This window comes from Phyllobates terribilis, unplaced genomic scaffold (genome assembly GCF_046119375.1).
Source record: "Phyllobates terribilis strain yellow unplaced genomic scaffold, ASM4611937v1 Scaffold_1__5_contigs__length_1240528914, whole genome shotgun sequence".
NCBI classification, from domain to species: domain Eukaryota; kingdom Metazoa; phylum Chordata; class Amphibia; order Anura; family Dendrobatidae; genus Phyllobates; species Phyllobates terribilis.
In genome coordinates, this window is record NW_027362761.1 from 64,191,778 (window position 1) to 64,219,361 (window position 27,584).

A 27,584-nucleotide genomic window follows, 5' to 3' on the forward strand; every position below is an offset into this window, starting at 1 on the left:
TGAGGACAGGGCTGGCGATCAATCAGTCATGATTAAGTAAGAATGACATCACTGGACACTTTAAAAGGAGGCTGGTTCTTGGTATCATTGTTTCTCTTCAGTTAACCATGGTTATCTCTAAAGAAACACGTGCAGCCATCATTGCACTGCACAAAAATGGCCTAACAGGGAAGAGTATCGCAGCTACAAAGATTGCACCTCAGTCAACAATCTATCGCATCATCAAGAACTTCAAGGAGAGAGCTTCCATTGTTGTCAAAAAGGCTCCAGGGCGCCCAAGAAAGACCAGCAAGCGCCAGGACCGTATCTTAAAACTGTTTCAGCTGCGGGATCGGACTACCAGCAGTGCCGAGCTTGCTCAGAAATGGCAGCAGGCTGGTGTGAGTGCTTCTGCACGCACTGTGAGGCGGAGACTCTTTGAGCAAGGGCTGGTTTCAAGGAGGGCAGCAAAGAAGCCACTTCTCTCCAGAAAAAAACATCAGGGACCGACTGATATTCTGCAAAAGGTACAGGGAGTGGACTGCTGAGGACTGGGGCAAAGTCATTTTCTCTGATGAATCCCCTTTTCGCTTGTTTGGGACATCTGGATAACAGCTTATTCGGAGAAGAAGAGGTGAGCGCTACCACCAGTCTTGTCTCATGCCAACTGTAAAGCATCTTGAAACCATTCATGTGTGGGGTTGCTTCTCAGCCAAGGGAATCAGCTCACTCACAGTCTTGCCTAAAAACACAGCCATGAATAAAGAATGGTACCAGAATGTCCTCCAAGAGCAACTTATCCCAACCGTCCAAGAGCAGTTTGGCGCCCAACAATGCCTTTTCCAGCATGATGGAGCACCTTACCATAAAGCAAAGGTGATAACTAAATGGCTCATGGAACAAAACATAGAGATTTTGGGTCCATGGCCTGGAAACTCCCCAGATCTTAATCCCATTGAGAACTTGTGGTCAATCATCAAGAGACGGGTGGACAAACAAAAACCAACAAATTCTGGCAAAATGCAAGCATTGATTATGCAAGAATGGACTGCTATCAGTCAGGATTTGGTCCAAAAGTTGATTGAGAGAATTACATAGGTCTTGAAGAAGAAGGGGCAACACTGCAAATATTGACTTGCTGCATTAACTCATTCTAACTGTCAATATAACCTATTGGTACTCATAATATGATTGCAATTATATTTCTGTATGTGATATAAACATCAGACAAACACTAATAAAAACCAGAGGCCAGCAGATCATGTGAAAATATAATTTTGGTGTCATTCTCAAAACTTTTGGCCATGACTGTATATATATATATACATTTCATTTACAATCAAATCAAAAGTAAAGAGAAAAGTTTTTTTTTAACATAAGATGCCATTTAGTATACCTATGGTTTGGCGAGAGCCAAGTGATCATTCCAGTGACTGTTACTTTTGTAAAGTGAAAGCTTCGGTGTTATGTTCTGCTACCAGAGCTAAGGAAAGAGAGGAGATCTGTCCCTACGATAGAACTCAGCTGAATCCCTACGATGTAACAGGGAACCTGATCCTGCGATCAGACCTGCTAAAGTCCTAAGCTAGTCTGTACGGAGACCTATAGATGTGGGGAAGGAATCCCTACAAGTACTAAGGACTGGGAGGAATATGGGACACCTCCTAACAGAAATAGTAGCAGACAGATGAACAAACAAAATATATAGAACATAGAGGTCCGTAGACCAAGCAAACTAACAGAGTTAGATACAGAGCACAGGCTAGCTAGAAAGTAGTTATACAATGAAGTCCAGCAAAGCCAGAAGGGCGGAGCAGGATTAAATAGGCCAACAAGGTCATGTGACCAGCAAAGGAAAAAAAACCTAAGAGCAAGGTTCTAACATTCGGGACATAACAAGAAAAATAATTATAAAATAAAGTATCCTAGTCTACCATCAGCTTTACGTCCAGTGCCTCATTCAGGTGAAATCCCAGTGCCAGTTTTCCTTGAACTACCCTCTTTTCAAGGACAACATTATGTTGAAGAACAAAGTGACAGCAATGATGAAGATTTTGAAGTTGAAGATGTCTCAGTTCATAAGAGATTTGACCAGCAGGAGTTGATTTGGCACGAGATTTGGGACTATCAAAAAACGCTTTAGAACTTCTAGCATTAACTGCATGAAAAAAACTTGGTTGAAAAAGCATCAAAGATATCCTACTTTCGATCCAGAGAAATTGCATGTCTGCAATACTTTGTAAATAACAGTTGTTTGTGTATCACCATAACATACATGGTTTAATTGAGGAATTGGGAATTCCAATCTATAACTCAAATGAATGGCGACTGTTCATCGATAGCTCAAAGCAGATCTTAAAGTGAGTCCTCCTCCACAATGGCAATTTATTTGGTGCAATCCCAATTGGCTATTCAGTTTTTCTTTGTGAAGAATATGGAGACATAAAGAGAGTCATTGAGTTGCTGCAATATCACATACACAATTGGATCATCTGTGTTGACCTTAAATTGGTATGTTTATTTCTTAGTCAGCAATGCAGATACACCAAGTATCCTTGTTTTCTGTGCATGTGGGACAGCAGAGCTCATGAGAAGCATTGTTGGAGAGGAATTGGCCTCCAAGATCTGACCTCACACCTGGTGATCCAAACATTCTACATAAGTTACTTGTTGACAAAAAGATTATTATATTCCCACCTCTGCACATGAAATTGGGACTCATGAAGCAATTCGTTAAAGCTTTGCCAACTGAAGGAGACTGTTTCAAATACCTCATTTTGGCATTTCCCAGCCTGTCATTTGAAAAAATAAAGGGCAGCGTGTTTGATGGTCAACAGATTTGGCAGCTCATCAAAGATGAACATTTCATCAGGACAATGTCAGAACTTCAAAGAATGTTTGGTTATCATTCAAAGACCTTGTTAAGGACTTTCTTGCAAATACATGAGTAAACAAAAACTTGTCACACCGAAATTGTCCAGAAACTCTTGGAGAGCTACAAAATGCTTGGTTGCAACATGAGCATTAAGTTGTATTTTTTGCATAGCCATCTTGCTAACTTCCCTGAAAACTTAGGTGCGGTCAGTGATGAGCAAGGTAAATGATTCCACCAAGATTTGTAGATCATGGAGGGATGGTATCAGGATAGATGGGATATACATGTGATGCCTGATTATTGTTGGAGCAACAGGCAAAATTATCCACAAATTGAACACTCCAAGAAAAGTTGTAAGTGTAAATTTTTACCTTGAACACTACCTAACTTTACTACTTGCACATAATTTGACTTAAAGTAACAATATATCCTTTGTATGAACAAAATAGCTTTAAATAAACATTACATTCAGGTTATGTTTTGCATTATTTTCCATTGTACGTACATTTTGCATGGTTTTGAAGACGAAGGAAGAATATTCTGTAGCTTAAAAAGTTGTTGTGATAGAGAAAACTGGGGTCACTTTTGGATTCAGAAGCCAAAAGTTAGTAAGAAACAAGTGTCAGATCTAACTCAACGAAATGTTGTCTATGCATTTGTCAGTAATAATTCCTTTTCTTATTGTGTGCAGAGTCCCAAATCATCTTTCCTAACAGCAGAGAAAAGGGCCAGATTAAAAAGCAATCCAGTGAAAGTAAGGTTTGCTGAAGAAGTGATTGTAAATGGCCACACTCAGGTTAGTAACTTCTCATCTGAATATTTACAGCTCCATATATTTGTAGACTCTTAGATTATATTCACATATAGTCAATCAGTTGCAGAAATTTGCAAAATCTGATATCTGTGAATATAAAGCTTAAGATATTTAGCTAGCACAAAATGGTCTCAGTCCAGGAATAAGAGAGAAATGTGTAGTTGTGGACTACGATGCACTAATTTTATTTCCTGTGTGCCCCATTGGACTGATGTGTAGGATGACAGTCTCTGTACAGCACTGCTGAATATACTGTCACTTTATAAACAATGAAAGAAATTGTTTAAAAATATTCTTCCAAAGTTACTAAATCAATAAATAGGCTGTCTTTAAGCAAAACTGTCTATAGAATTGTTTTATTATTCCAGCATGATTTGTTCTGTGCAATATTGGCTATGTACTTTCAAAAACCACATATCTCAAAGGAATAAGGTGGACTTTTAAACCTATCCATTTGCAGTAAAGTGAATTTCCTGCTATCACATTATGTACATGAGCCTTAATCTGGTTTAATGACATAGCAGCATCTCAGAGGAATCTAGACGTATTAATGTCAAAAACATATGAAGCCATTATCTTGTATGTTTCTAACGTGCTGCTCTTTTTGCAGGGGAATTCACTTCTGTTTATGCCTAATGTCCTTAAAGTCTACTTGGAAAATGGTCAGACAAAGGCATTTAAATTTGAGAAGAAAACAACAGTTAAGGTAGACAGAGAATTTTGTAATATGTAACATCATATTGTATGTGTTCACATTTATTGTGTTTGGTTGATGCTGGTTTACTATCATTGGAATGGGGCCAAGCTGCAAAACGGAATATAGTACATGGACTAGAGTTGTGCTGTTTTTGAATTTATAGGGAATCTGTCAGTAGGATCAACTCTCCTAAGTCGTTTATATGGGCATGAAGGTCATTAGAAGCTGAATAAAATGATACCTTAATTTTTGCGATTTGATGTCTTATTCCAGAGAAATCCACGTTTTTCTTAACATATAAATGGCTGTAAAGATCTCTAAGACAGGCATAGATCTCCCTGAGAATCTGCCTCCAGAAATTATTTTAAATAAATATGAGCTTTACCTGTGTGAGACATGTAATGACTAACACTTTTTTCTCTCATAATCACACACAGTTCTGCAGTGAGATCAGAGGTAACACAGCACAGCAAAGCTAACACAGTACAGCTGAGCTAATACAGCAAAGTAGAGTTAAAACAGCACAGCTGAGCTAACAGCACAGGGGAGCTAACACTGAACAGCGGAGCTAATACAGCACAACAAAGCTAACACAGCACAGCAAAGCCAGCACAGCAGAGCTAACACATTATAGCGGAGCTAACAGTGCAGCAAAGCTAACATAGTACAGCAAAGCTAAAACAATACAGCAAAGCTAGCACAGTAAAGCAGAGCTAACACAGTACAGCAGAAGTGATGTTTGTCTCATTACAAAACATTTACAGCTGTACTTGTACTCTTACAATGCTTCAATTTCCATCTCATGGGCAGCTAGCATGGGGGAAGGGCAGTACAGCAGAGTTCACAGCACTGTGAGAGGACGTCAGAAAGAATAATGGCAACCAGCTCACCTACTCGATATAGTAGCAATGACCCTTGGTGAACAGACTAGTCTTTCACAAGACATCCAACTGGGTAAAGTTAATCCATAAAGATTGTTCCAGCTCCATAGGGTTAAAATAATGCATTTTATTGATATAATTAAAACTTTATTATCCAAGTGAAAAAAATTGTAGAAAAAAACAACTAGTTTCAGATGCAAGCAAGCATTCTTAGTTATCTCATGACTAATGTATTTGTAATGAGACAAAGTTCACTTCCGCTGTACTTTGATAGCTCTGCTGTACATGTTAGCTCTGATCTCACTTCAGACCTCTGTGTGATTATTGTCAATAATTACATGTCTCACACTGGTAACTCCCCCTTTTATTTAAAATAAGCTCTAGGGGCAGATTCTCATGCAGTTCAGTGTCCGGCCTATAGATCTTAACTTATCTAAATAATAGGAAAAACATGAACCTTTATATTGTTGTAATTTCATAGATGCTCACAGTGAAATAGTTTTTGGCCAGCTATGACCTATGGTATCTTTTTATGTCAGAGCTACAGTACAGACCAAAAGTTTGGACACACCTTCTCATTTAAAGATTTTTCTGTATTTTCATGACTATGAAAATTGTACATTCACACTGAAGGCATCAAGACTATGAATTAACACATGTGGAATTATATACTTAACAAAAAAGTGTGAAACAACTGAAAATATGTCTTATATTCTAGGTTCTTCAAAGTAGCCACCTTTTGCTTTGATGACTGCTTTGCACACTCTTGGCATTCTCTTGATGAGCTTCAAGTGGTAGTCACCGGAAATGGTTTTCACTTCACAGGTGTGCCTTGTCAGGTTTAATAAGTGGGATTTCTTGCCTTATAAATGGGGTTGGGATCATCAGTTGTGTTGTGCAGAAGTCTGGTGGATATACAGCTGATAGCCCTACTGAACAGACTGTTCGAATTTGTATTATGGCAAGAAAAAAGCAGCTAAGTAAAGAAAAACAAGTGGCCATCATTACTTTAAGAAATAAAGGTCAGTCAGTCTGAAAAATTGGGAAAACTTTGAAAGGGTCCCCAAGTGCAGTTGCAAAAACCATCAAGCGCTACAAAGAAACTGGATCACATGAGGACGATCCCAGGAAAGGAAGACCAAGAGTCACCTCTGCTTCTGAGGATAAGTTTATCCGAGTCACCAGCCTCAGAAATCGCAGGTTAACAGCAGCTCTGATTAGAGACCAGGTCAATGCCACACAGAGGTCTAGCAGCAGACACATCTCTTCAACAACTGTGCTTTGGTCTGATGAGTCCAAATTTGAGATCTTTGGTTCCAACCACCTTGTCTTTGTGCGACGCAGAAAAGGTGAACAGATGGACTCTAAATGCTTGGTTCCCACCGTGAAGCATGGAGGAGGACGTGTGATGGTGTGGGGGTGCTTTGCTGGTGACACTATTGACACATGCTATTCCATCTGGTTTGCGTTTAGTTGGACCATCATTTATTTTTCAACAGGACAATGACCCCAAACACACCTCCAGGCTGTGTAAGGGCTATTTGACCAAGGAGGAGAGTGATGGGGTGCTACGCCAGATGACCTGGCCTCCACAGTCACCAGACCTGAACCCAATCGAGATGGTTTGAGGTGAGCTGGACCGCAGAGTGAAGGCAAAAGGGCCAACAAGTGCTAAGCATCTCTGGGAACTCCTTCAAGATTGTTGGAAGACCATTTCCGGTGACTACCTCTTGAAGCTCATCAAGAGAATGCCAAGAGTGTGCAAAGCAGTCATCAAAGCAAAAGGTGGCTACATTGAAGAACCTAGAATATAAGACATATTTTCAGTTGTTTCACACTTTTTTGTTAAGTATATAATTCCACATGTGTTAATTCATAGTTTTGATGCCTTCAGTGTGAATGTACAATTTTCTTAGTCATGAAAATACAGAAAAATCTTTAAATGAGAAGGTGTGTCCAAACTTTTGGTCTGTACTGTATGTTTTAAAACATGTAACTGAAGCCCTGGCCAACAAATGTATGAGTCATAAAAAGGAGGAATTACTATTGACTAGGATGGTGGTTGGTATAAAAGTAGGGGTTGCAGCTATTATTACTGAAGCCTTAAAGGTTTTTTTCCCATTTCATAAAACCTCTGTTGCCAGGCAGACATTTGTTTAAAAAAAAAGTGTTCTAATCACCCTTTCCGGCTCCAGTGAAGAGTCTACACCTCTGTTCCCATTCATTGCAACCAATCAATGAGCTCTGCAACTTTGCACGTGTAGAAAGCATGAGCAACACAGAGCCGATGAGCTCACTGATTGGTTGCAGCGCTGTCGATGTGACGTCAGCACTGTAGATGATAATAGATACCAAGAACAACGATGAAAACTCAACGCTGGACCCCGGGAGGGTGAGTAAAGCTCAGTTTGTTCTGTTCTTTTAAACAAACCTCACCTGGGGATAGGGATTTTCTGAAACTCCTTTTAAATAGTGACAATGTTACAATAGTTGTGTAAAATGTTTGATCATTCCAGGACATCCTTATGACCCTTAAAGAAAAGCTGTCGATCAATGTAATCGAGCACTTTGCACTAGCACTTGAAGAGCAATATAGCATCTCAAAGCTTTACCTACTCCATGAAGATGAACTTATGGAACAGGTGAGTGTTATACATTTTAGAAGAACCTGGAATAAAGTAATATTTTCAGTGTCACATTTTTTTTCTTTGTCTCTCAACTTTACTTTATGTAAAGATCCTTGTAGGGATATAGCTTGTGAAATATGTCATGGGTGATACTTGATTGAACTTGAGTTTGAACTGTGTTTCTGAAATGATGAGTGTCACGAACAGCACACCTCCAATTTGTCAGCACAATCACACAATCGACTGATATTGATGGATGAGGCAATGGCTACTTTGCTTCTAGGCAGATTATTGGTTGCTTCCCAGTGAGCATATAGTATATACTGTACACATCCGATTCCAACACATGGTGGGTCAGCATTGTGATCATGTGTAACGTGAACTATATGCAGCTGATAGTAGGTATACATCATCATGGATGTTTCTTTAGTAGCACACATCATCACACACATTTCCTGCCTTGCTGAAATCACTCTGCCCCTCTCGGATCTTCTCTCAGATCTTAGCACAGCCCAGCGCACTACCTTGGGAGCTTCTATCTTCCCCAGCTAGCTTCATTAAAGTCCAGTAACCAAGAGTTCTAAACTCCAACCCGCGGTATTGCGTTCTTCTCTCTGTAGGAGAGTTCTGTATGCCAATATGGCGACTGCTCAGCTTCCTTTTTCTACTGAGCCACCACTCGGTGCACTTTCTCTTTTTTTCGCTACTCTTTTCCTTTCTCGTTCAGTTACCTTTCTGGCTGAAAACTCTGTAGTGTTCTGCTGGGCTTCCTGCCCCAAACCTCAATGCACTCCGCTTCTCTCTCTGTCTCTGTTCCGACTCTGGACTGCTATACGGCTTTTGGATCACTTCTCTCTCTTCAAGGTCTTACTATCCGCTTCTCTCATCTCCCTCTTGCCACAGGAACACGCACTACACACAAATCTGCCAACTCATCAGACCTGAGGTCTGCTATAGCTGCAAGCTGGGCCCTAACTGACCCTACAGGAAAATCCTCCTCTGTCCTTCCATTTAGCCCCTCCCATTCTGGGCTAGTCCCAACAATTATCTCTATCTCTACCTGCTAACTACCTTTTGCTGGTCAACGCTCGACTTGATCACTTACAGTGCAGATGACTAAACAGGCAAACATTATAACACATCACATATCTTCAATGGGGGTTGTGTGCTACACCTCCACTTCCTTACACATGTGCAACAATGAAGTTATGTTAAATTGCAACACTAGAACACCTGCTTAATATGTAAATTCTCTAAAACAAGATTGGTTGGTAAAAATGTTCTGCTTAACAACCTCATATTTAATGGCGCAAACATTTAATTTTCATCAGGCTTAGAAAGCTTCTAAATCTGAACTGGAAATTATGTTATTGGTACTGCATGGCCAACTCTCTAAATATATTTTATTTTTTAATCAAATGTGTTTTTTACGTGTATAGCAATATTGGAGTTCAGGGATTCATTAATCGCAGTGTGCTGACACATCGTGTATGTGAAAAGTGACCACAGGCGGTAGCCATGACCGTGCTGCTGCTCCATATCGCCCCGGTACTTTACATGAAAATCGTGCCCCAGTCCCAATGTGCTGCCCGGTATGGGATGCATCACACTCACTTGTAGACCACAGGTCTCCGCTGCTTCCAGGCCTCCATCTTCTAAAGTTGTCGCACATAACTCAGGGGTCACGTTGTTCGTATTAAACAACAAAAGTTTACTGGACCGTTCAAGTTCATCAGATTGTAACACGCTGTATCAGCCACAACACTTCTCTTCCATTGTTTCTTTAACACAGTCTGCTTCCAGCATTACTATCTGTTTCTCCTGGACTATCCCTACGTTGGCTATTCCTGTCTGCCACAGGGATTTCCTTTCCAGTCTCACAGTGCACCCAGGATCCGTTACCTTCCTGTCTCGCGGTTCCGTGTCCATGATCTCTTGTACGCTAAAGGATAAGGTACTCCTTCTAGTACCTATACCAAGCCCTGAGCTCCAGTTAGTTGCAGGAATGTCCGCAAGCGATTCTAGAAAGGCCTTCCACTGCCATAAACGATAGCTCCTCACTGCTGTCATCAGCCCGCTGCACTTGAACTTGACCTTGTTTACTGCACTTCCCTATCTGACTAACTATCAGGAAGTAGTCTGCTTTATACTAGCATTATCGCCATCCCATTGTGGGCTAGTCCCAAACATTAACTGTACCTTATCCTATGTCCCCAGCTAACTACAGTTTCTATCTTATATTCTAATCTATATCTTACCCTATGCTGTACACTACCTTATCACAGTCTATTCACAATATACATGTTAAATTTATGTATTACCTCTACACTACTCATGCATTTTACATTTTCAAGATATACAAAAGACGCATAACACTATTTATATAACGCGATTGGTGACTTCAGGGGTAGGAACGCGTTAGTACAGTCCACTACACTCACATATGTACAGTACAGACCAAAAGTTTGGACACACCTTCTCATTTATAGATTTTTCTGTATTTTCATGACTATGAAAATTGTACATTCACACTGAAGGCATCAAAACTATGAATTAACACATGTGGAATTATATACTTAACAAAAAAGTGTGAAACAACTGAAAATATGTCTTATATTCTAGGTTCTTCAAAGTAGCCACCTTTTGCTTTGATGACTGCTTTGTTGGTCTTCCAACAATCTTGAAGGAGTTCCCAGAGATGCTTAGCACTTGTTGGCCCTTTTGCCTCACCTCTGCGGTCCAGCTCACCCCAAACCATCTCGATTGGGTTCAAGTCTGGTGACTGTGGAGGCCAGGTCATCTGGCGCAGCACCCCATCACTCTCCTTCTTGGTCAAATGGCTCTTACACAGCCTGGAGGTGTGTTTGGGGTCATTGTCCTGTTGAAAAATAAATGATGGTCGAACTAAACGCAAACCGGATGGAATAGCATGCCGCTGCAAGATGCTGTGGTAGCCATGCTGGTTCAGTATGCCTTCAATTTTGAATAAATCCCCAACAGTGTCACCAGCAAAGCACCCCCACACCATCACACCTCCTCCTCCATGCTTCACGGTGGGAACCAGGCATGTAGAGTCCATCCGTTCATCTTTTCTGCGTCGCACAAAGACACGGTGGTTGGAACCAAAGATCTCAAATTTGGACTCCTCAGACCAAAGCACAGATTTCCACTGGTCTAATGTCCATTCCTTGTGTTCTTTAGCCCAAACAAGTCTCTTCTGCTTGTTGCGTGTCCTTAGCAGTGGTTTCCTAGCAGCTATTTCCTAGCAGAAGGCCTGCTGCACAAAGTCTCCTCTTAACAGTTGTTGAAGAGATGTGTCTGCTGCTAGAACTCTGTGTGGCATTGACCTGGTCTCTAATCTGAGCTGCTGTTAACCTGCGATTTCTGAGGCTGGTGACTTATCCTCAGAAGCAGAGGTGACTCTTGGTCTTCCTTTCCTGGCGCGGTCCTCATGTGAGCCAGTTTCTTTGATGTGCTTGATGGTTTTTGCAACTGCACTTGGGGACACTTTCAAAGTTTGCCCAATTTTTCGGACTGACTGACCTTCATTTCTTAAAGTAATGATGGCCACTCGTTTTTCTTTACTTAGCTGCATTTTTCTTGCCATAATACAAATTCTAACAGTCTATTCAGTAGGACTATCAGCTGTGCATCCACCTGACTTCTGCACAACACAACTGATGGTCCCAACCCCATTTATAAGGCAAGAAATCCCACTTATTAAACCTGACAGGGCACACCTGTGAAGTGAAAACCATTTCCGGTGACTACCTCTTGAAGCTCATCAAGAGAATGCCAAGAGTGTGCAAAGCAGTCATCAAAGCAAAAGGTGGCTACTTTGAAGAACCTAGAATATAAGACATATTTTCAGTTGTTTCACACTTTTTTGTTAAGTATATAATTCCACATGTGTTAATTCATAGTTTTGATGCCTTCAGTGTGAATGTACAATTTTCATAGTCATGAAAATTCAGAAAAATCTTTAAATGAGAAGGTGTGTCCAAACTTTTGGTCTGTACTGTATCTGTTTGTATATTTGCCACAGAGGCATATTTATGCACATGCTTATTAATTTAATATGTAGAGGGGTTATCCAGGACTATTTTATTTTTTTCTTATAGGCCTAAGAACTTACAGGCAGGTAGCTGCTAACTACCTGTCTGTTGTGCCCAACGCCAACCTCTGCCGGACAACTCCTGCTGGCGATTCTGCGGCTTCTGGTGACATCACTTCGACAGAGCAGCTTCTCTTCCGCTCTGCTTTGTTGACAGGGCATAACTGGCGATGTCATGACCATAACGCCCCATCGACAGAGCAGCGTGAAAGAGGAAGAGCTGCTCTTCTGACGTGGAGCAGTAGTATTGTGGAGGTTTCACCAATTTAAGATACACTAGGTAACTGCTCTCCTCCAAATTAAAGATGTCCGAGTGCATGCAAAAAAGCTAATCAACCAAATTTGCTTATCTGGTTGAAAAACTTCACTCAGAGACCGAACCACTCAAAATGGCAATACTTTATTACATAGACATGGGGTTATATAGTATTCTATTCCTAGGTGAGATTAGTAAAATTTATTGCTCTTTCTGATAACTTGGCACACTGCAATTTGCTCATCCATGTATCTCTTGGCCTCAGTAACGCCTTAGGAATTCTGATGGGAGGGGTGAGTTCGTCTCTCAGCGCCATCTTTGCCAACTCGACATGAATCTCTCTGTTATCAGCCATGCACATGCATGCGTCATTCCCAGGAAATCATTTAGTTGTTCATGTCTACAATAAGAATAGAAACTGTTAGTTATATATTCATTAACTATTAACATAATCCATGTGCATATACACATTTGCATACATACATACACATAGATTATTCCATCATCTCTATATTAATTCACACTGATTAGGTAATCTTTTAAAATAAACTAATTGATTTTCTATAATATATATATTTTACCTTGACAGTATCACCAGCAGGAGAGGTCTGTGATCGCTCTGAGCCTGCGCCAGGCAGAAAAGACAGCTAGTTAGGGTCAGTTCTTAGTCCCATGATAAAAAAAATAAAATAGTCCCGGATAATCCCGCTAAGGTGTGCAGGCCTTTTTTTTTTAGCAAAATACTTATCTTGGCTACCACAATGTACAGATCTAATGAATAGAATCAAGCATTTTAATTTAACAGTCATTGACTACTATGACAGGACAACAAATACACCCAACAGCTCCTCCTGCTGGGCAAGCTTTGCCAGCCTGGCCTAAAGAGAATGTGTCATCTGAAAATTATCTATTATTTAAATCAGGTTTTTGTGTTAAATATACACTGTGTGCAGAATTATTAGGCAAGTTGTATTTTAGAGGATTATTTTTATTATTGATCAACAACTATGTTCTCAATCAACTGAAAAGACTCATAAATATCCAAGCTTAATATTTTTGGAAGTTGGAGTGGGCTTTTTTTTAGATTTGGCTATCTTAGGAGGATATCTGTTTGTGCAGGTAACTATTACTGTGCAGAATTATTAGGCAACTTAATAAAAAACAAATATAATCCCATCTCACTTGTTTATTTTCACCAGGTAAACCAATATCAGTGCACAAAATTTAGAAATAAACATTTCTGACATGCAAAAACCAAAACCAAAAAAATTAGTGATCAATATAGCCACCTCTCTTTATGATGACACTCAACAGCCTTCCATCCATAGATTCTGTCAGTTGCTTGATCTGTTTTCCATCAACATTGCGTGCAGCAGCCACCACAGCCTCCCAGACACTGTTCCGAGAGGTGTACTGTTTTCCCTCCCTGTAGATCTCACATTTTATGATGGACCGCAGGTTCTCTATGGGGTTTAGATCAGGTGAACAAGGGGGCCATGTCATTATTTTTTCTAGTTTTAGACCTTTACTGGCCAGCCATGCTGTGGAGTAGTTGCATGCATGTGATCGAGCATGGTCCTGCATGAAAATCATGTTTTTCTTGAACGATACCGACTTTTTCCTGTACCACTGCTTGAAGAAGTTGTCTTCCAGAAACTGGCAGTAGGTCTGGGAGTTGAGCTTCACTCCATCCTCAACCCAAAAAGGTCCCACAAGTTCATCTTTGATGATACCAGCCCATACCAGTACCCCACCTCCACCTTGCTGGCGTCTGAGTCGGAGTGGCGCTCTCTGCCCTTTACTGATCCAGCTTCTGGCCCATCCATCTGGCCCATCAAGAGTCACTCTCATTTCATCAGTCCATAAAACCTTTGAAAAATCAGTCTTAAGATATTTCTTGGCCCATTCTTGACGTTTTATCTTATGTTTCTTGTTCAAAGGTGGTCGTTTTTCAGCCTTCCTTACCTTGCCCATGTCCCTGAGTATCGCACACCTTGTGCTTTTTGATACTCCAGTATCGTTGCAGCTCTGAAATATGGTAAAACTGGTGGCGAATGGCATCTTGGCAGCTTCATGCTTGATTTTCTTCAATTCATGGGCAGTTATTTTGGGCCTTTTTTGGCCAACACGCTTCTTGCGACCCTGTTGGTATTTGCTATGAAACGCTTGATTGTTCGGTGATCACGCTTCAAAAGTTTGGAAATTTCAAGATTGCTGCATCCCTCTGCAAGACATCTCACAATTTTGGACTTTTCAGAGCCAGTCAAATCTCTCTTCTGACCCATTTTGCCAAAGGAAAGGAAGTTGCCTAATAATTAAGCACACCTTATATAGGGTTTTGATGTCATTAGTCAACACCCCTCCTTATTACAGATATACACATCACCAGATTTACTTAATTGGGGGTTGGCTCTCAAGCCTATGCAGCTTGGAGTAGGACAACATGTATGAAAAGTATCATGTGATCAAAATACTCATTTGCCTAATAATTCTGCACACAGTGTATTTTTTTAAACATTTTGGCATTTTTTTTTCTTATATCGCAATTTGAATTAAAAATTAAAGAAATCTTTCAATTTCCAAAGTGGCCAATTTTTCAAACTGGCCAGGTAACCAACATAGACAGCAATGAACAGACTCTGACCTGATCTTTTGTATTGAAGCATCTAATGAGCGTGTGCAAATATCAATATGATGAGAGAACAGGGACGGTTATGACATCACCTATTATTATTGGTGGATCTTGTACTATCAGCTGTGTGCAGAGGTGTTATCTGTCTGTCATGGGTGTGTCAGAAGTGACAGACAGTCGCCCTGCAGTTGATTGCAGGCGATCTCTGCGTTTGGTATTACAGACATCTTCTTAGAGGCTATCTCTAGAACCCAGCTGATACCTTCCTCTGGCTAATTAACATCCTGCCTGGGTGTATAAATACCTGCTGTGTTTTAGAGGAAGGTGTCGGTAATATTCATTACTACTTGTGAAGGCTTTAGCAAGAGAAGTACTTCGTCCTCTATGGAGCTTGAGAACGTGTGCACATTTGTCTGGAGTCGTCTAAAGCTAAGCAATTTCCCCCTATTTGTGTACCCTTGTTGTCTATAGTGTTTAGTGGAGATCGACTAGTGCTCCTCTCCTCCCTTCCCTAGCCTTAGCCATATGCCAGGGAAAGACAGGGAGAGGCATGCATGCGGCTATTGGTGAAGAGTCAATACAGGGATGTTAGGGGAGACAGGGTGATGCTAGAACAACCTAGGAGGTCTCCACTTCCCCCTTTCCCTAGAGTCTGGGCTCCCTTTCCCTCTTCCCTTTGTGTTGCACAAAGTCTTTCAACACCTTGCGTGACACTGTCATTGTAATCCTGCCTCTGATAATAAGGAAACTGTTGTAAACTCTTACTGAAATAAAACATAGCAGGAGTCTAAAAGAAAACCCAGTGGCCAGTATGAAAATTGCACAGATTGTTATATGAAAAAAAAATTCCCTAAAAAAAAATGTAACACAAAAACCTAATTTAAAAGTAGGTCATTTTCTGATGATGCATTTCCTTTAAAGGTTTTTTTTTTTACCAAATATTGAAGTCATCTCTTATTCATAGGATAGTTGGGGGTCCGATGACAGGGACCACACTGATGCTGAGAACAGGGCGCTGCAGAGCTTGTCTGAATAGAGCAGAGGTCATGTATGTACACTTCAGCTTCATTTATTGTCTCTAAGACTGCCAGATATAGCCAAGCGCTGTATCTATCTTCAGCAGTCTCATAGAATGAGTGGAGCAGAGGTGAGCATGCTTAGCCTCTGCGCCATTCAGCCTGGGTTCTGCAGAGCCCCAGTCTCAGGATTGGTGGAGGTCCCAGTGGTCAGACTCTGGGTGATCTGGAGGTTATATAGTGACCAGGAATTGATGTGGATAAAGATAACTTCCATATTTTGTGAAAACCCTATAAGCACAGTGTAATACACAAATATGTAAGCAAATATACAGCAGTGCCCATTCATGGTGCCAGTGAAAATATACAAAACAAGAAAAGCACAATAGGAAGAGTAACACATAATGTGGAGTATACTGCAAGTTTGTGTGTGTGTGTATATATATATATATATATATATATATATATATATATATATATATATATACAGTACAGACCAAAAGTTTGGACACACATTCTCATTTAAAGATTTTTCTGTATTTTCATGACTTTGAAAATTGTACATTCACACTGAAGGCATCAAAACTATGAATTAACACATGTGGAATTATATACTTAACAAAAAAGTGTGAAACAACTGAAAATATGTCTTATATTCTTGGTTCTTCAAAGTAGCCACCTTTTGCTTTGATGACTGCTTTGCACACTCTTGGCATTCTCTTGATGAGCTTCAAGAGGTAGTCACCGGAAATGGTTTTCACTTCACAGGTGTGCCCTGTCAGGTTTAATAAGTGGGATTTCTTGCCTTATAAATGGGGTTGGGACCATCAGTTGTGTTGTGCAGAAGTCAGGTGGATACACAGCTGATAGTCCTACTGAATAGACTGTTAGAATTTGTATTATGGCAAGAAAAAAGCAACTAAGTAAAGAAAAACGAGTGGCCATCATTACTTTAAGAAATAATGGTCAGTCAGTCCGAAAAATTAGGCAAACTTTGAAAGTGTCCCCAAGTGCAGTTGCAAAAACCATCAAGCGCTACAAAGAAACTGGCTCACATGGGAACCGTCCCAGGAAAGGAAGACCAAGAGTCACCTCTGCTTCTGAGGATAAGTTTATCCGAGTCACCAGCCTCAGAAATCGCAGGTTAACAGCAGTTCAGATTAGAGACCAGGTCAATGCCACACAGAGTTCTAGCAGTACAGACCAAAAGTTTGGACACACCTTCTCATTTAAAGATTTTTCTGTATTTTCATGACTTTGAAAATTGTACATTCACACTGAAGGCATCAAAACTATGAATTAACACATGTGGAATTATATACTTAACAAAAAAGTGTGAAACAACTGAAAATATGTCTTATATTCTAGGTTCTTCAAAGTGGCCACCTTTTGCTTTGATGACTGCTTTGCACACTCTTGGCATTCTCTTGATGAGCTTCAAGAGGTAGTCACTGGAAATGGTCTTCCAACAATCTTGAAGGAGTTCCCAGAGATGCTTAGCACTTGTTGTCCCTTTTGCCTTAACTCTGCGGTACAGCTCACCCCAAACCATCTCGATTGGGTTAAAGCCTGGTGACTGTGGAGGCCAGGTCATCTGGCGTAGCACCCCATCACTCTCCTTCTTGGTCAAATAGCCCTTACACAGACTGGAGGTGTGTTTGGGGTCATTGTCCTGTTGAAAAATAAATGATGGTCCAACTAAACGCAAACCTGATGGAATAGCATGCCGCTTCAAGATGCTGTGGTAGCCATGCTGGTTCAGTATGCCTTCAATTTTGAATAAATCCCCAACAGTGTCACCAGCAAAGCATCCCCACACCATCACACCTCCTCCCCCATGCTTCACGGTGGGAACCAGGCATGTAGAGTCCATCCGTTCACCTTTTCTGCGTCACACAAAGACATGGTGGTTGGAACCAAAGATCTCAAATCTGGACTCATTTGACCAAAGCACAGATTTCCACTGGTCTAATGTCCATTCCTTGTGTTCTTTAGCCCAAACAAGTCTCTTCTGCTTGTTGCCTGTCCTTAGCAGTGGTTTCCTAGCAGCTATTCTACCATGAAGGCCTGCTGTACAAAGTCTCCTCTTAACAGTTGTTGAAGAGATGTGTCTGCTGCTAGAACTCTGTGTGGCATTGACCTGGTCTCTAATCTGAGCTGCTGTTAACCTGCGATTTCTGAGGCTGGTGACTTAGATAAACTTATTCTCAGAAGCAGAGGTGACTCTTGGTCTTCCTTTCCTGGGGTGGTCCTCATGTGATCCAGTTTCTTTGTAGCGCTAGATGGTTTTTGCAACTGCACTTGGGGACACTTTCAAAGTTTTCAAAATTTTTTGGACTGACTGACCTTCATTTCTTAAAGTAATGATGGCCACTTGTATTTATTTACTTAGCAGCTTTTTTCTTGCCATAATACTAATTCTAACAGTTTATTCAGTAGGACTATCAGCTGTGTATCCACCAGACTTTTGCACAACACAACTGATGGTCCCAACCCCATTTATAAGGCAATAAATCCCACTTATTAAACCTGACAGGGCACACCTGTGAAGTGAAAACCATTTCCGGTGACTACCACTTGAAGCTCATCAAGAGAATGCCATGAGTATGCAAAGCAGTCATCAAAGCAAAAGGTGTCTACTTTGAAGAACCTAGAATATAAGACATATTTTCAGTTGTTTCACACTTTTTTGTTAAGTATATAATTCCACATGTGTTAATTCATAGTTTTGATGCCTTCAATGTGAATGTACAATTTTCATAGTCAAGAAAATACAGAAAAATCTTTAAATGAGAAGGTGTGTCCAAACTTTTGGTCTGTACTGTATATATATACACTGCTCAAAAAAATAAAGGGTACACTCAAATAACACATCCTAGATCTGAATGAATGAAATATTCTCATTGAATACTTTGTTCTGTACAAAGTTGAATGTGCTGACAACAAAATCACACAAAAATCATCAATGGAAATCAAATTTATTAACCAATGGAGGCCTGGATTTGGAGTCACTCCGAAAATTAAAGTGGAAAAACACACTACAGGCTGATCCAACTTTGATGTAGTGTCCTTAAAACAGGTCAAAATGAAGCTCAGTATTGTGTGTGGCCTCCACGTGCCAGTATGACCTCCCTACAATGCCTGGGCATGCTCCTGATGAGGTTGCGGATGGTCTCCTGTGGGATCTTCTCCCAGACCTGGACTAAAGCATCCGCCAACTCCTGGACAGTCTGTGGTGCAACGTGATGTTGGTGGATGGAGCGAGACATGATGTCCCAGATGTGCTCAATCAAATTCAGGTCTGGGGAACGGGCGGGCCAGTCCATAGCTTCAATGCCTTCATCTTGCAGGAACTGCTGACACACTCCAGCCACATGAGGTCTGGCATTGTCCTGCATTAGGAGGAACCCAGGGCCAACCGCACCAGCATTTGGTCTCACAAGGGGTCTGAGGATCTCATCTCGGTACCTAATGGCAGTCAGGCTACCTCTGGCGAGCACATGGAGGGCTGTGTGGCCCTCCAAAGAAATGCCACCCGACTCCATTACTGACCCACTGCCAAACCGGTCATGCTGATGGATGTTGCAGGCAGCAGATCGCTCTCCACGGTGTCTCCAGACTCTGTCACGTCTGTCACATGTGCTCAGTGTGAACCTGCTTTCATCTGTGAAGAGCACAGGGCGCCAATGGCGACTTTGCCAATCCTGGTGTTCTGTGGTAAATGCCAAGCGTCCTGCACGGTGTTGGGCTGTGAGCACAACCCCCATCTCTGGACGTCGGGCCCTCATACCACCCTCATGGAGTCGGTTTCTAACCATTTTTTCAGACGCATGCACATTTGTGGCCTGCTGGAGGTAATTTTGCAGGGCTCTGGCAGTGCTCCTCCTGTTCCTCCTTGCTCAAAGGCAGAGGTTGCGGTCCTGCTGCTGGGTTGTTGCCCTCCTACGGCCCCCTCCTTGTCTCCTGGTGTACTGGCCTGTCTCGTGGTAGCGCCTCCAGCCTCTGGACACTACGCTGACAGACACAGCAAAACTTCTTGCCACAGCTGGCATTGATGTGCCATCCTGGATGAGCTGCACTACCTGAGCAACTTCTGTGGGTTGTAGAGTTCATCTCATGCTACCACAAGTGTGAAAGCACAACCAACATTCAAAAGTGACCAAAACATCAGCCAGAAAGCATTGGTACTGAGATGTGGTCTGTGGTCCCCACCTGCAGAAACACTCCTTTATTGAGTGGGTCTTGATAATTGACAATAATTTCCATCTATTGTCTATTCCATTTGCACAACAGCATATGAAATTGATTGTCAATCAGTGTTGCTTCCTAAGTGAACAGTTTGACTTCACAGAAGTTTGATTTACTTGGAGTTATATTCTGTTGTTTAAGTGTTCCTTTATTTTTTGGAGTAGTGTATATATATATATATATATATATATATATATATATATATATATATATATATGTGTATGTACACCCACATATACTTTACACGTGTCTATATATGAACTTAAGTGAAATAGATAAAAACTGCAGCCCTTATGAGTAGCCACTAAACAATGTACGGACCTGCGGTGTTCTGCTTCATGCAGTAATTACATCCGGCTGCTGAGGGAGCAAAGCAAATATCAACTGATATCCCCCCCCATCGGTAGGGGTGTGAGGTGTCGGTCCCCCCAGATCTCATATTGATGACTAACAGTTCACCAATATGAGAACCCCCTTTAATAAGCGTTTACTCAATCGAATGAGCCGTAGCAAAGAAGATATATGTGACTTGTAGTCTGTGATAAATACAGTGACAACCCATACTGCAATGTAATGGCCCTCATTTGTTGCCATTCTTGGAAATCCTGATAACACATACTAATTTGTAATTCCTAATATACAAAAGAAAACTTTCAGGTGAAATTTTGATTATTGAATACAGTAATGCTACATGTGCTTTTTAGGTGGTGCAGAAGAAAGAATCTCATGACTATAGATGTCTCTTCAGAGTTTGTTTTGTACCCAAAGATCCTTTAGATCTCCTGCAGGAGGATCCGGTTGCCTTTGAGTATCTATACTTACAGGTAAGTGTTTTCTGCAGAATAATGAGCCCCATATAACGCTCCATACAGAATAATGGGCCCCATATAATGCTGTATACAGAATAATGGACCCCATATATTGCTCCATACAAAATAATGGGCCTCATATAATGCTCCATACAGAATAATGGGCCTCAGATAATGCTGCATACATAATAATGGGCCCCATATAATGCTCTGTACAGAATACTGGACCCCCTATAATGCTCCATATAGAATAATGGGCCCCATATAATACTCCATACAGAATGGACCCCATATAATGCTCCATACAGAATAATGGGCCCCATATAATGCTCCATACAGTATAATGGGCCTCATATAATTGTTACGGATCCGGGTGGTGGAACCTCTGTGCTGCAGTGCAAGGAGGGACCAGAGGGGCATAACTAGGTATCAACTCGGACCGACCAAGGCCGTACGGCGGCTCAATCGACTCCCTGACCAGGGAAGGACCGAGCAGAGGGACCAGGTGCTACTCTGGGGACCGACCTTGTATGAGAGCAGGTGACTCCCACGGGTCAGAAGGCAGGGACTGACCGGTACAGCAGATGAGCGCGACAGGCAGGATGACGAGTGATCCGGGCAGACGGACTGGCAGGCACGGCAGGTAACAGGCAGGTGCTTCTAGGTAAGCGGGCTGGCAGGCACGGCAGGTAACAGGCAGGAACCTCCAGGTAGGCTGGCTGGTAGGCACGGCAGGTAACAGGCAGGAGCCTCCAGGTAGGCTGGCTAGTAGGCACGGCAGGTAACAGGCAGGAGCCTCCAGGTAGGCTGGCTGGTAGGCATGGCAGGTAACAGGCAGGTGCTTCCAGGTAAGCAGGCGGACCAAGCCCATAGACAGACTGGCAGACTGGACTGTAGACAGACTGTCGGGCTGGAGAGTAGACAAGCAGGCGGACTGGACTAGTAGTCAGGTTGGCGGGCTGGACTTGTAGTCAGGCTGGCGGGCTGGACTTGTAGTCAGGCTGGCGGGCTGGACTTGTAGTCAGGCTGGCGGGCTGGACTTGTAGTCAGGCTGGCGGACTGGACTTGTAGTCAGGCTAGCAGCGGGACCTGAGGGCTTAAGCAGAGTATCACACACAAAGCTACAACCTTGCACGGGCACCTCCATATTGGAGGAGGTGCCTTTTATAGGGGAAGTCCTCTGGCCATTGGCCGGGGACTTTTTAGGACAGCGCGTGGCCCCTTTAAGAGGGAGGGAGCGCGCGTGCCCTAAGCACAGAGTCGGGGAAGCTGCGTGCACCAGCAGCAGCTGCAGGGAGGCCAGAAGACACCGGAGCAGGACCGCGGCGGTAAGGGGGACAGCTTCTCTGCTGGGCAGGAGGCAGAGATGCCGATGCTACAGTACCCCCCCTTTACGCCCCTTCTTTTTCAGGCCAGCAAGAAATTTTTTAAGGAGAAGCGGGGCGTGGATGTTCTCCCTGGGTTCCCAAGTTCTCTCCTCTGGGCCGAACCCTTTCCAATCCACCAGAAAAAAGTTTTTTCCTCTTACCCTCTTGGTGGCCAGAATGTTCTCTACCTCATAGACGTCCTCAGCGGAGACCGGAGCTGGGGAGGTATCTGGATTGTCGGAAAAAGAATTAAGCACAACTGGTTTGAGGAGAGATACGTGGAAGGAGTTGGGAATCCGTAAGGTGTCCGGGAGTTTTAACTTGTAGGCTACTGGGTTGATTTGCTTGAGGACTTCAAAAGGGCCGATGAACCGTGGGCCCAACTTATAGGAGGGTATTTTGAGACGAACATGTTTGGAGGAGAGCCAAACCTTGTCTTCCGGACGGAATTGAGGTGGATCCAGACGTCTCTTATCAGCATGCTTCTTCATCCGCTCGGAGGATTGAAGAAGTGCAGATCTAGTGTCCTCCCAGATAGTGGAAAATTCGCTGATCAGAGACTCCGCAGCCGGGTTGTCCACTGAAGCGGAAATGGGAAAAGTAATCCGTGGATGTTGACCGTAGACCACAAAGAACGGGGACTTGGAAGAAGATTCGCTCTCATGGTTGTTGTAGGAGAACTCGGCCCATGGTAGGAGCTCCACCCAATCGGTATGGTGAGCGTTGACGAAGAGCCGGAGGTAGCTGGTAAGGATTTGGTTGATACGCTCCACTTGGCCATTGGACTGCGGATGGTAAGCGGAGTCCATAGCAATGAGTTGCCTCGGGGCAGCAGGTATGGGAAGAGGCAGGAGACGGCCGGCAGGAAGATGTCTGGGGACCTTGTTGCGGGCACAGGATGAACAGGCCATGACGAAGTCTACCACATCCTGGCGTAGGGTAGTCCACCAGTAATGCCGGGTAATGAGCAGGAAGGTCTTCTTCTGGCCAGCACGGCCGGCTAGTTTGGATGAATGGCCCCAGCGAAGAACCTTCTTATGATCCGGAACCGCTACAAACGTCTTACCGGGTGGGAAACAAGACAGATCCAAGGGGGCCACATTCATCACTTTGGAGTGATCGATGATATGCATAGGCTCCTCCTCTTGATCGGAAGACAGGAAGGATCGGGACAAGGCGTCTGCTTTAACGTTATTGTCCGCCGGGCGGTAATGTAGGGTAAAGTTATAGCGGGCAAAGAACAAAGACCACTGGGCCTGAAGCGGATTGAGTCTTTGGGCGTTCTGAAGATAAGCCAAGTTTTTGTGGTCAGTATAGATGACCACCGGGTGCAGAGTCCCCTAGTGCAGGTAACGCCACTCCTCCAGCGCCAAATTGATGGCTAGCAGTTCTCGGTCTCCTATGGAGTAGTTGCGCTCAGACGAGGAGAAGAGCTTGGAGACGAAGCCGCAGGTTACCATTCTCCTGGATGGAGATTTCTGGGTGAGCACCGCTCCGGCTCCGGAAGAGGAAGCATCAACCTCCAGAAAGAATTGTTTGTTGTTATCCGGACGGTGCAGCACAGGGGCAGAAGAGAAGGCTTGTTTTAAAAAGAGGAAGGCCTCCTCCGCTTCGGAGGGCCATTCCTTAGGATTTACTCCCTTTCGGGTGAGCGCAGAGATGGGAGCAGTCTGGGAAGAGAAATGTGGGATCAAGAGGCGGTAATAGTTGGCGAAGCCCCGGAATCGCTGAATCGCCTTCAACCCCTCCGGACGGGGCCACTTTAAGACGGCAGAGACCTTCTCGGGGTCCATCCGTAGACCTGTCTTAGAGATAATATAGCCCAGGAACGGAAGAGAGGACTGCTCGAAGAGGCATTTCTCAAATTTTGCATATAGGTGATTCTGCCTGAGCCTAAGCAGGACCTGACGAACATCCCTCCTATGAGAGATAAGATCCGGAGAGAAGACCAAGATGTCATCCAGGTACACCACCACGCAAGAATATAAGAGGTCATGGAAGATGTCATTAATTCTTGGAAGACGGCAGGAGCATTACAGAGAGCGAAGGGCATCACACGGTATTCATAGTGACCGTCCCGGGTATTGAATGCCGTCTTCCACTCGTCTCCTTGGCGGATCCGGACCAGGTTATACGCCCCACGAAGATCGAGCCTTGTGAAGATCTTTGCGCCTTTAAGGCGGCCGAACAGCTCAGAGATGAGCTGCAGGGGGTATTTGTTTTTGCCAGTGATTTGGTTGAGTCCTCTATAATCGATACATGGGCGTAGTGAACCGTCTTTCTTTTTAATGAAGAAGAATCTGGCTCCAGCCAGGGAGGAAGATTTCCGGATGAATCCACTAGCCAGATTTTCTTAGATGTACTCCGACATGGCCCGGGTTTTGGCCAAGGACAACGGGTAGATACGCCCACGGGGTGGAGTAGCACCAGGTATCAGGTCGATAGGGCAATCATATGGCCTACGGGGTGGCCGAGTCTCTGCCTCCTTCTTGTCGAAGACATCAGCATAGGACCAGTAGGGTGCCGGTAGACCGGGTAAATTAGTCGAAGTAGATGGGGGTCGAGCCGGGCGAACCGGAATCAGGCAGGTCTCATGGCAATCCTGCCCCCAACGGAGCACCTCACCGGATTGCCAATTCAGAACAGGTTCATGTTTCTGTAGCCAGGGTAGACCTAGCAAAAGGGAGTGAGAGAGACCGGAAAGCACATGGAAGGAGATCCTCTCTGAGTGCAGCATTCCCACCTGCAGGGTTACGGGCTCTGTGACGAGCAAGATGGTCACCGGAAGGAGTCTTCCATCCACGGAAGCGACTGCCAATGGTTCGGCCAGAGGTTTGGTAGGAATCTGATACTTCTCTACAAGGGACTGAGATATGAGATTCCCAGCGGCTCCGGAATCCAGATGTGCGGTTTCAAAGAAGCGGTTCTCTCCACAGGAAATAGAGACGGATAAAGTCAAGAACGGAGAGGATTTACTTTTGCCTAGGACAACCTCTCTGAGCGGTCTTAGACATTTCAGTTTCCCGGCTTCACCGGGCAGGAACGAATCAGGTGCTCCTTACTACCACAGTAGAAACAGCTTCCCTCAGCTCGGCGTGTCTCCTGGCGAGATTTGACCATCTTGGTCTGGTCGATCTGCATAGGTTCGGGCGAGCGTGCCCAGGGAGTTGCAGGCTGGGAAGCAGGTTTCTGGAAAGCAGGAGCAAGACGAGGAAATCTTCTCTCCCGGGTAGTCTCCTTAGCACGTTCTAGGAAACGAATGTCAATCCGGGTTGCTAGTGACACCAGGTCATTCAGGGTAGTAGGAACGTCCCGGCCGGCTAACTCGTCCTTAATCCGACCGGAAAGGCCCTCCCAGAAGGTGGACAACAGGGCCTCGTTGTCCCAGGCAAGCTCAGAAGCGAGGGTACGGAACCGTATGGCATACTGGGCCATGGTGAGACTCCCTTGGCGGAGACGGAGCAATGAGGAGGCAGTAGAGATCCTTCATCCGGGTTCATCGAAGACCTTCCGGAAGGCAGTGAGGAAAGCCGGAAGATCGGACACCAGGGAATCCCCTCTCTCCCATAGAGGGCTAAGCCATGCCAATGCTTCCCCGGTGAGGTGAGACATGATGAATGTCACCTTGGCCCGGTCAGAGGGAAACTGATGTGCCAGAAGTTCAAAGTGCAGCGTGCACTGGTTCAGAAAGCCCCGACAAAGGACGGGGTCACCTCCAAAACGAGGAGGCGCAGAAAGGCTGGGTCCTAGGCTGGATGCCGTGGTATTGGTAGGTAGCGGCGCTGCCGGAGCGGGTGTCGCTCGACTCGAGGCGGACACAGGTGGGACAGACAGCGTGTCCAGGCGAGAGCTGACAGACCACAGGTCAGGATGGTTTCCTGTTGTCATCTCTGACGAGAAACCTCCTGGTACAGGTCAGCAAGCGAAGGGGCCTGGGGGCCACCGGGTTCAATGACCCGTGCAAACTGTTACGGATCCGGGTGGTGGAACATCTGTGCTGCGGTGCAAGGAGGGACCAGAGGAGCGTAACTAGGTATCAACTCAGACCGACCAAGGCCGTACGGCGGCTCAGTCGACTCCGTGACCAGGGAAGGACCGAGCAGAGGGACCAGGTGCTACTCTGGGGACCAACCTTGTATGAGAGCAGGTGACTCCCACGGGTCAGAAGGCAGGGACTGACCGGTACAGCAGATGAGCACGGCAGGCAGCCTGACGAGTGATCCGGGCAGGTAACAGGCAGGTGCTTCTAGGTAAGCGGGCTGGCAGGCACGGGTGGTAACAGGCAGGAGCTTCCAGGTAGGCTGGCTGGTAGGCACGGCAGGTAACAGGCAGGAGCCTCCAGGTAGGCTGACTGGTAGGCACGGCAGGTAACAGGCAGGAGCCTCCAGGTAGGCTGGCTGGTAGGCATGGCAGGTAACAGGCAGGAGCCTCCAGGTAGGCTGGCTGGTAGGCACAGCAGGTAACAGGCAGGTGCTTCCAGGTAAGCAGGCGGACCGAGCCCATAGACAGACTGGCGGACTGGACTGTAGACAGACTGTCGGGCTGGAGAGTAGACAAGCAGGCGGACTGGACTAGTAGTCAGGCTGGCGGACTGGACTTGTAGTCAGGCTGGCGGGCTGGACTTGTAGTCTGGCTGGCGGGCTGGACTTGTAGTCAGGTTGGCGGTCTGGACTTGTAGTCAGGCTGGCGGGCTGGACTTGTAGTCAGGCTGGCGGGCTGGACTTTTAGTCAGGCTAGCAGCGGGACCTGAGGGCTGAAGCAGAGTATCCCACACAAAGCTACAACCTTGCATGGGCACCTCCATATTGGAGGAGGTGCCTTTTAAAGGGGAAGTCCTCTGGCCATTGGCCGGGGAATTTTTTAGGACGGCGCGCGCGGCCCCTTCAAGAGGGAGGGAGTGCGCTCGCGCGCCCTAAGCACAGAGCCGGGGAAGCTGCGTGCACCAGCAGCAGCTGCAGGGAGGCCAGAAGACGCCGGAGCAGGACCGCGGCGGTAAGGGGGACGGCGTCTCTGCCGGGCAGGAGGCAGAGACGCCGATGCTACAATAATATTCTATATGAAATAATGGGCCCCAAATAGTGCTCTATACAGAATGGGCACCATATATTGCTCCATACAGTATTGACCCCATATAATGCTCCATACAGTATGGGCCCCATATAGTGCTCCATACAGTATGGGCACCATATATTGCTCCATACAGTATGGACCCCATATAATGCTCCATACAGTATGGGCCCCATATAGTGCTCCATACAGTATGGGCACC

At 44.4% G+C, this 27,584-nt stretch overlaps 1 protein-coding gene across 3 annotated transcripts in view; it reads left to right on the forward strand.

Annotated features, from left to right (window-relative positions):
• FRMPD1 (FERM and PDZ domain containing 1) overlaps positions 1-27,584 on the forward strand; it is a 214,799-nt gene that overhangs the window by 144,470 nt on the left and 42,745 nt on the right. For all 3 annotated transcript variants that reach the window (XM_073662693.1, XM_073662686.1, XM_073662703.1), the window contains 4 exons: positions 3,546-3,650; positions 4,279-4,374; positions 7,763-7,888; positions 20,844-20,963. In XM_073662693.1, coding sequence (XP_073518794.1) covers positions 3,546-3,650; positions 4,279-4,374; positions 7,763-7,888; positions 20,844-20,963 — 447 coding nt within the window. The remainder of the gene's footprint in view (positions 1-3,545; positions 3,651-4,278; positions 4,375-7,762; positions 7,889-20,843; positions 20,964-27,584) is intronic.